At 45.2% G+C, this 10070-nt stretch overlaps 1 protein-coding gene and 1 long non-coding RNA gene across 2 annotated transcripts in view; one reads left to right on the top strand and one right to left on the bottom strand.

Annotated features, from left to right (window-relative positions):
- LOC306650738 overlaps positions 1-3180 on the bottom strand; it is a 34033-nt gene extending 30853 nt beyond the window's left edge. Inside the window, exon 1 of the long non-coding RNA XR_013760998.1 lies at positions 1304-3180. This is a non-coding gene — a long non-coding RNA (uncharacterized lncRNA). The remainder of the gene's footprint in view (positions 1-1303) is intronic.
- POLA1 (DNA polymerase alpha 1, catalytic subunit) overlaps positions 1-3485 on the top strand; it is a 288381-nt gene extending 284896 nt beyond the window's left edge. Inside the window, exon 37 of the mRNA XM_079122812.1 lies at positions 3200-3485. Coding sequence (XP_078978938.1) covers positions 3200-3345 — 146 coding nt within the window. The 3' untranslated portion in view covers positions 3346-3485. The remainder of the gene's footprint in view (positions 1-3199) is intronic.
- Positions 3486-10070: the final 6585 nt, after the last annotated feature.

Genomic DNA, 10070 nt, shown 5'->3' with positions numbered 1-10070 from the left:
CAATTATGACTGACTGTATAACACCTGACAGAATCAATTATAACTGACTGTTGTTTGATACCTTTGCACGGAAATAAATGAAACAGACATTCAGAACAGAGACGGCTGCTGCCTGTGTGCCTAAGCCTGCCTTAATTAAAATAAAATAACCAGTAGGCGATGTTAAAATGTCGTTGCCTCGTGGTTCTAGTTCAGTGTGTTTCTTTAAGTCCCAAACAGGTTTTATAAAGAGTAAAGCTGAAAAAGAATCTTTGGTTTACTGACATGAAACTAAAACATGTGACATAGAGATAGTTTCCTTAGCTGAGAAAATACTCCATTTTTTAAAATAGCATTTTATTTGATCAGACGACTTTTAAATAAGTCAACGTGCAGGTGATTGTGTAGTTCATTCTGTAGAAAAATATTGTAACTTGCATGATTTTGAGGTTTTGGATTCTCATCAGTGAAACTAACTTTGAAATCAGCTGTTCATTTTGTTGTCTGATAAAATATTTTGTGAATAATTACTATCTAGACTACCTTTTGTCATTGTTTTCATGGGGTTTAGGGACAGAATATTTTTGATAATTACTATATAAACATAAGGGAGCTGAGCATGTAGAAAGGACCAGAGTAAATAAGCAAAGGTTATTCACAGGAAAAAATAAGAAAAGGAGATGAGCTTCGATGGTGTATTAAGATGAGTGATTTCCACGTGATAGTTGAAGTCACTAGAGTATATTTTGCTGGTGTGTTTGTGTGTGGGAAGAGCATTTCCTCGTCTGTCTCAAAGAAGTTTGGATTTTCAGTGCTGGTGGCTGAGGCAGCAACAGCCATAGCCAGTGGTATCTCTGTGGTCCTAAGTGGATTCGCTGCAGATCTTCCCTGTCTCTTGCCTCATGGCCTGTTGGAATCTTTTATCAGTGTTGTCCTCGGGTGCTGACCTGCAGCTCCTATGGGGATGACACCCGGAAGCTGCCTCCAAAAATCAGAGCAGGGGAGGGAGTCAGAGTTTTACTGGCCATGTTAACTGGCTTTCACCATTTAATATCTGTATTTTTCTCTTGAGTCCTAAAGTGGTGGGTGTAGTGTTGATGGAAACAGGGTAACAGTTTCATGTGATGCCTAACATGGGTGGCCCAGGTGCCTAAAGAGGGAAGAGGAAAACCACGAGAAGGGATGACTTCTCGCCCTCCCAGCCCCTGCCCCCGATGTGGCCTGTGACAGCTCGTCCAGTTCTGTTTCCTAGAAGACCTTCCATATGTTATTGATTACATTCTCATTGGGGAAGCAAGTGGCAGCTTTTATCTGCATCTCTTACCAGCGTGGAATGGTGCCTGGGCTGTATTGACCGGCGATGGGATATGCTTGCGGTCACAGTTGTCTTTTACGAAGAAGAGCACTGAGTGACGCTGGTTGTCATTCTAACTCTGCTGTGTGGCAGCGTAAATAGTCCCCTTTCTAACCAACCTGGTGGGAAAAGTCAATATCCCATCAGCAGAGGAGGTAAACACATCAGGAGCTGTGTCCTCTCTCTTCCTCCCCTGCTCCTTATTACCGCAGCTCTTTAAATGTGCTCTCCCCAGTCATCAGATGCATTTGTGTCATTCACATGCACGGGGTTGCCAGCCTGCAGCTCTGGCCTGCCGGGAGGCAGCCTTGGGGCCTTTGTTGTGTATTCTCAGACTCTGATAATTAGAACTTTCAAATTGTCTTTCTATAGTCCCTTAATGACGCGCCCCTCTCTCTCAGCTCTCCTCCATCTCTTTTTCCACCCCCTTTGGGCATTTAAATCCTGTATAAAACTTTTTGTTGGTGTTTTTGGGAAAGGCATTGATGTAATTTAGAAAAGGTTGTAGAGAACAAATGTGAATGTGTAGCTCAGGAACAAAAATTTTGAGACTGAGTTTTCGTTTTCTGGGGTTTTGTGGACTTCATTGTTGCTCTGTTGTTTCAGTGGGTTTTTGCTTTCTGTGATTGACATCCTGTCCCTTCCATGTTTTCTTCCCAATCCTTTCCTATTCCAAGGTGCTGGGCCATCTCCCCCACCCCCATCTCCAGGCACCTTGGCACAAACAATGTCTGGAGCCCTCACTTCCAGAACAGCTGATTTCTGGGGACTGCCTTTCTCTATTCAGGAGCATTGGATTGAGGGCAGGGGACAGAAGTGAACCTCAACTCCAAATATGAACTGGGGATTCTGGCTCTCTGGGGTTGTACATCCGATTGCCTGTTGTGTGACCTTGGGCAAGTGACTTAACCTCCCGGTTTCCTAGGCCATAAAATGGGGATTTAAAAAAAAAAGTCAACTTCTCAGAATGTTTCATGGAGTTCCTGAGCAGCTTTGAACAAAGACTGGATCATATTAATCATCCTGGCTAGGGCTGGCTCCCCAAAAAGATCAGACCTGAGTATAGCAGCCCTCCTGCCCTTTTCAAAGAACAAAATACAGAAGTAGCAGTCTCTGGCGAGGGAAAGGAGGAATCTTGTGTCTAGCTGGTAGCATCTTTCTCAGAACAGGAAGGCCAGGGATGAATGGGTGGGAGGAGCAGGATCCAGAGGCCAGAGGCTAGGGAACTACATACAGTGAGTTCACACGTTGTAGGAAAAAAGAAATCTTGGCAACAGATAATACTCTCCAGGTAGTCCCCTTTAGCAAAGGGATGAGTACAGGAGGGAGCGGGAGAAACTGAGTAGGCCCACCTGATCTGGGGAACATGGGCTGGGAGGCACAAGGGATCATAGCTTCCTTCCTTTGAGACCAGGTACTTCTGGCCACATTCAGACATCACATGCAATTACATGCCTGTGAAAGTGAAGTTCACCTTGTCTGTTGCACGTACACCTGCAATTTGCATCAGTAAAGGGTGGCCACAGCCCAGGTACTGAGTCAGCTTTGTGCTGAAAAGTGATTGGCCAGTAGGGGAAAGGAAGAACAAGCTTTAACAGAGGAATCTTGGGCACCCTGGCATTGAACTGGCTCCAGGGGTTCACTGAAGATAACACTGTGAGGACCTCAGAAACGCAGTGCTGCAGACACAATCTGCACCTCTTTTTCTAGTGCCCGAGAAGTATCAACTGATCTGTGAAAAAGAAACTTTTCAAAAAAATTTGTATTTGTTCTTTTTGGTTATACATGACAGTAGAACGTATTTTGGCATATTACACATACATGGATGAAAAGACTTCTAATCCTTTTGTTTTTATTTCACTTTAGAAAAATTGAAGAAGCAGTTTTTTACACCTAAAGTTCTTCAGGACTACAGAAAACTCAAGAACACAGCCGAGCAATTCTTGTCCTGGAGTGGCTACTCTGAAGTGAACCTCAGCAAACTCTTTGCTGATTGTGCTGTGAGGTCCTAAGAGAATCCACGAATGAATCAGGAGGGCTAGTTGCAGAATCCAGCTTCCTGAGCACCTCTACTCTGGCCCTAACCATTTCTCCAGTATTTTGCTTTTCCCTTAGGGACAGCATCTCATGTTCATGTGGATGTGGACTAGAAGGGGGGATTGCAAAAATAATTCATCTATCATGCATCAGAGAAGATCCAGTCTTCATATTATGATATACCACTGAGCTCTTCCCCATGTCCCTAAAGACTTAGCATATTGGGGGCTGGGTTTCTGGGAGAGGGAAATTGCTACTTTAATTGAAAGTGGCTGAAATGTAAGTGACCCTGGACTTTGCCCCAGGGCTCTAGCAGAGGTGTTCCCCAAAAGAGGTTTCTGCAGCCCAGCAGGAGCAGTAACATTTTCCCTTTTCACATGCCAATTAAACCAGGTCTAAATTCAGATGATTCCTCAGCCACTTGCTACAGGAGTGGCTGTCTTTTTTAGTCTTGTCTTTCAGATAGGTAGTGGAGATATAGAACCCTTGCACTCAAAAATAAAAACAGAATGAGCTTGTTATTGAATTGCTCCAGAGTCCAATACACACACACACACACACACACACACACTTTCTCTCTCTCTCTCAACAGGTGTTTTACATTCAACTCCCACCCCCTTAAATAGAAAGTTCACTTAAAAGTTTATAAAACAGGAAAGAACAATATAGGACATCAAAGGGCTGGGGATGTAGTCCATTGGTAGAGTGCACTCGCCTAACATGCATGAGGCCCTGGGTTCTGTCTTTAGCACTGCAAAAATAAAGTGTAGAGTTTCGGAGGAGGATCAGTGTGTTGCATTTGGAAAAATGGGAGAATGGTTAATTGACCCTGATACTTGCTATTTTCCTCGTTTCTTCAGAATGGTGCCTGCTTTGCTGCAGCAAAAAGTATTTCAATATGTCAATCTTTTCTTACATTATTGGTAAGATTATACTAACAAAATACATTTCCCCTTGTATAACTATGCTGTGTTTTAAAAAATGTTTACCTATGTGTTTTTATAAAGGAAAAGTATGTTGTGCTTTATACTTAAGAATAAAGTTTTTCTAAAGGGAAAGCATTTGCAGTGAATTCTTATTGGGCACAAACAGTTGACTAGAGGGACAACAAGGAGTACTGTTTGAAGGCTACCCTCTTCCCAAACCTCAACCTACTTTTTTTCACTGCCACCAAGATTAGAACCCAGCTCAGAAATAATTGCAAACGGCAAGGCTTTTGAATGGTCTGAGTTTGGGCATTCAGGAGAATTTCAGTGGCCTTTGGGTCCTTTAAGAGATGAGATGGGAGCTCTGGGGGTATAATTCAGTGGTAGAGTGCTTGCCTAACATGTGGGAAGCTCTGGGTTCCATCCCCAGCACCCAAAAAAAAGGAGGCAAAGTTTGGGGGCTGGGGAGAGCAGTGCTTAGCATACAAAAGGCCCTGGTTTGATCCCCAGCACCCAAGAGACACAGAGAGACATAACATGGTTTATAATATGACTATGTGGACTTGGACAACCAAAGGGAGCTAAACCAAGAGCTCGGTGGTGTCTCTTGAAGAACAAAGCTCATGCTCCTGGGAGAAAGGCACCCCACATAAAGGTCCCCCTGGGGAAGGAATATTTGTTAAGTAGTGGAGAGGAAGCCACCATTCATTCTGGCTTTGCCTTCTCTTTTCACTCCCTCCCTTCTCCCCTCAAGATCTGACCTATCTCCTCTCTTACTCTTACAGTCAAGTTCAAAGTAGAAATACTTTGGGTTTAGGGTCCTGTTGATTAACTAATTGGTACTAAAAGCTCTGCAGCCAGTTACAAGTTGGAGGAAACTGAGAGAGCCACTCCCCCACTTTCTGAAGAGAAGGCATATTTTCCTTAATTTCTGGGTCCTGGGATTATGTTAATTAGAATTATCCTGAACTTGGTTATCCTGAAATGCCAAAAGACTCAAATAATGTCTCTGGTTTATTTCTTGTCTCTGCCTCTAGATTGTAATCACTATGAGGGCAGGGACCACTTCTATAGAAGATCTATAAAAAATCAAACATTTCTAAGTGCAGTCCCCAAAAAGAGTTACCTCAGGATTCCAGAATTGTATGGAAAGTTGAAACTGCAACTTGAAGAATTCCAGTGGATCTCTGTTGGAAGATTGGAATATCACATACTCGCTTTTCTCTGAGAAAGGTTGCTACTCCTTGATTTGCCTTGGTTGATAGCACACTGGGTAGAATTGGTGCAGAAATACCGCCCACTTCTTTTAAGGGGAGAGAGCCGCCTACCCATCTGTCTCCATGGGGCTTTCTGGCACAGGTCTTAAATGCTAAAAGAGAATGAATAGAGCAAGCTAGATTCACACTACACGGGGGCCAGGACTGTCTAAAGGGGGCAGCAGTAATGCAGAGAGGGGCAGGGCCCAGAGAGGAGGCCACGTGGTGCAGTTTTTAAGAGAAACCAGGAACCTGAATATTCCATAAAGTTTCTTGATTCCTAAACCTTCACAATTGATATTTTAGAACAAAATTTGAAATGCTATGTGGGCCCCATTCAACCTCTGGGCTAAAATTTATCTGAGCCAGTTGGGAAATGGTACTCTAAAAGGACCCTGCTGTGCTTAGAACCCATGCGCCTGAAAAGGACACCTTTTCTATCTAACTTAATTTAGGAACTAGGATCTAACCTACAGCAGATCCTTGCACACAAGCTTGTCTTGGGCACAGTTTGCTAACCCTGGACTCTCCTTCATATGAAGGTGGATGGAGGAGGCCAGAAGTTGAAAATACTGTAAGATTTTAATTTGCCTGAAAAATGGATGGAGTTAATTTCATGACTTGCCCAGGATGTGGGGGCTAATCGAAGTTTGTAGATTGGAGTTCAAATGTTGAAAGGGAATGAATTCACTGTACCTCACCACCACCCCTTTCTCCAACCCTTGCCACTTCTTAAGGCCAACAAACATACACACACACCTTGAGACACTTTTTGAAACATAATTTAAAGAGAGTTTGGCAGAAGAAGCAAAAACAAGGAAACTCCAAAAGCAGGTTTCCCTATCTTTGTCAGGGTTTTATGAAAAACATCAAGCCTCAGACCCTCAATTCCATGCTATTTGATGCTGCCATTCCAAATTTAAAGCCGCCTGTCCCTCTCTTTCTCCTCTCCTCTCTCCTCCTCTCCTCTTTTCTCCTCTCCTCTCCTCTCCTTTCTGCTTTCTTCTCTCTCTCCCTCTCTCTCTCTCTCTCTCTCTCCCCCTCTCTCTCCTCACCTAAATATTTCTTAATTGAATGGTTTGTGGTAGAGCTTCCTTATAGCAGTTTAATAGATTAACTCATCTGAGCCAGCCTCAAATTTCAGATTAAAATTCCTTCATCCCGAAGGCAGCATTATCAGGTTGTTGGAGGCTGTTTTCAAACCTTGGTTTTGAATAGCAGCGGCTCTGCATTAATTTAACCACTAAGCTAATAAGTAGGTTTCGTTTTGTTATGCTAAGCTTTATTGCTTTTCTTTTGATCAGAATGGTGTTGTTGAGCAAAGCAGCAGACAAGGCATTCTTTGATGAGGGAATTAGCGCTCCATTCTTCCTCTATTATTCATAGCGCAGTGGAATATGTAAGTACCTGAGGGTGTCAAAGGAGCGCAGGTTCTATTGCAAAGTGCTCGCCTTGTTTCTCTCAATAGCTGACTATGAGATGATAAACCGCTTAATACACTGTGCTAATTGGATGAGAGCAAAAAGAGATGGGAATTAAGGCGAGGCAAAAGGAGAAAGTGCAACCAGCCTTCAATTCACTCTTTCACCACTTTAACAGCACCAAAGGAGGCACAAGCTTTCTATAAGCAGACTAGAGGTTTTGTGCAGAGATAAAATGAACGTGTTAGTGGATTCAAGTAATACACTAATTATTGCACAGTATAAATACCACTACTGGTTTTATAACAGGGAGGTAAACTTCTTTTGAGAGGGTTATAGGATTGCTTGGCAGTGGTGTAGAACCTAATAAGGGCCCAGAGTAATAACCCCCTGGATTAACAAAATTGCTGCTTGTAGAAGTATGATTCAGGCTTTTACGAAGATTTCCGGAGAATGAATAAAAATGACTGAATGACATTTCTTAATGTATAACTGGTAATCGCTCCCTTTTCTTTAATGGAAAAAAATGTATACTTCAAACTGGACTGTTAATAACGTCCAGGGACAACACGACTTTTTCCTTTGAAAAATGCTTTTTTTGCTCCCCCTCCCCATCAGGTAGTGGGTTTTCTTCTCCCCACCCCCTAGCCAGGCTGCCACTGTCAGTTAAATATGCAGTTGCTCTGGGGAACTCTGTGTTCCAAAATACCATTTTAGGCTACATTTAAGACCCCCTTCATTCAGACACACTCACTTTTGTGTGTACACATACACACATGCTCACATACATTTTTTCCCTCTAAAAGCAAGTTGGGCTAACCCATGTATAATTTCCTCTCCTCTAACATCGGCCCCCCCCCCCTTTTTTTTTTTTCCATTCTAGTAAGATCTCCACACTCAAAACCATACTAAACAGAGAACTACAGGTGCTTTGACTCTTGGTATTATAAATCAAATGCAACAGTAATGAATGTCTGCCCCAATCGGGAGGGGGAATAACAAGAAAGAAAGGGAAATAACAAGAAAGAAAGGGAAATTGACTGGGGGCCAATACCAGTAACTTTAGGTTAAGACTGAATTTCTCTTCCACGATCACTCTTCCTAATTCACTGTCTTGCTAACTCCATCACCACACACCTAAGATGTCTGCCCTCACCACTACCTATAGCCCAGGCCATGGGTAGTTGGTGATTGAAGAACACTTTTGCTAATATGCCAAATACTCCCTTCTGCCTTTCAGGCCTCCTCCAGATCTGGCTAACCTGTCTGAAAATGTAGCAAATTAACTTACCCTTTCCCCTCAACCTTCCCACAGAGGTCCCAACAGGGCTTCCAATCACCCTTTGCCCCAAGATTCTGTGGGGGTGGCAATGGGAAAGCAGGTGTTGGGCCATTCTGCCCTGGACATGATAGGAGACAGTCATGCCATGAACCAGACTCTCCTGAACACCCCAGGGCTCCACATGTTCTCCTCCATGGTGGAAGAGGTTTGCTTAAGGTTGGGGGGGTCAGCCGCTCCCAGCATTGTGACTGAGTTCCCAGATATTGGGGCCAAATTGGGTTGCCATTCATTAATAATGCTCACAATAAGATTAAATCATTCTGGAAAATCTCATAAAATCCCCCTAAGTACGCTCCAGTGGCTCTTTCCAATCCCCATCATTCAGCACTTGGGGAGGTTTGGAAGGAGAAGAAAATTGGTTTCTTTGCTTTTAATGCTGCTTTGAAAAGATACTCAGAGTTTGTCATGCGTGACATGTCACATGTTTAATGTGGACTTGCTGGAAGTCAGGGGGTCTTTAGCGTGTGATATTTATGGGGAATATTAAGTGCAGAATGAGGTCCCTCCAGCTGGGGAAAGTTGAAAGAATAGGAGGCCCGGGACCCAGCTTGTTTGCGGCATCAGAATGACATAGGATTAAGAGTTTGTAAAACAAGGCGAGGGGTTCTCATTGGCCAGTAATAAATGTAATCCTTGGAGGTAATTTCACGCAATTTGCTTCTGCTCCAAGGAAGGGTCAAATGAGAAAAAATGACTTAAAAAAGGGTTCATTAACAGGAAGAATGGTACTGTTTCTCGTCTACCATCCAACTGGCAGCCTGGAAGGGAAAAAAGAAGCCTTACTAAACAAAAAGCCAAAATCGACGGAAAATTGATATTGACCACCAATATATAAATAAATAAATAGCCCCTTCCCTCAGGCTTCTCTTGCACTCCCCTGTCCCCTCCCCAAACTCTCCAGTGGCCTGCCCACCCTAGGAAAGCAGCTTACCCTATGGGGGAGTCTGTGGAATCTGAAGGTTTGAAACTCTCAGGCCTGGAGGAATGCCCTAGGAAGTTCCCACCCGGCCTTACTAAACCTGGAAAAGGAGTGTGCGGTGGGAATGATGGGTGGAGGTCCCTTCCCATGCCCCAGGCCGTCCACTTGCCTGTGAGCGCCGCCCTGGCGAGTCCCCAGCTAGGCCATCAACACTGGGGTCCACCAGACATCCAAACTCCCAGAAGCAGTTTCAGGCGGGCGAGCCAGGCCCACGCGCTCCCAGAACAGAACCTCCCAGACATCTGGACCAGTTGGCCTTACCGACTCTACGCGGGCCAGAGCACCAGAGATGCCGGGCTGGCTGGCCACCTCCCCAAAGGGTCATTGACCTCCGCCCGACCCTGTACCTTTCCCTGGGCTTGTACACTCGCGCTCCAGGCCGCCAGGGGACCCTGCCCGCCTCTTCCTGGGCGCGCGAGGATCCCGACCGCCCGGGCTAGGAGACGCACCCGCGCCCCCTGCGGTGACCGACTGCTCCGCGGCGTGACGGGGAGGCTGCCCAGCTCCTCCGGGAACCGCGGTAGTCACGCCGCGGCAGCACCCCCCCCTCCACCCGCCTGCCCCTCTCCCCAAAGGTCCGGCGCGCTAATTACTGCAAATTGAAACTAATTAAGCTTCTCTTCCCTTTCCCATCACCCTGGGAGCATTGGCGAGACCCAGCCCCCGCGGGCGGGCTTCCACCGAGCGGTCACCCGAAGGGGCGCAGGCAAGGCCCGAGGGAGGGGGAAGCTATGGTTCCCGCCGCGGGGAAGGGTGCGCCAGCGGGTTAAGAATCG

This window comes from Sciurus vulgaris (assembly GCF_902686455.1).
Source record: "Sciurus vulgaris genome assembly, chromosome: X".
NCBI classification, from domain to species: Eukaryota; Metazoa; Chordata; class Mammalia; order Rodentia; family Sciuridae; genus Sciurus; species Sciurus vulgaris.
Note: the sequence above shows the minus strand (reverse complement) of the source record. Positions and strands in the feature narration are given on the sequence as shown.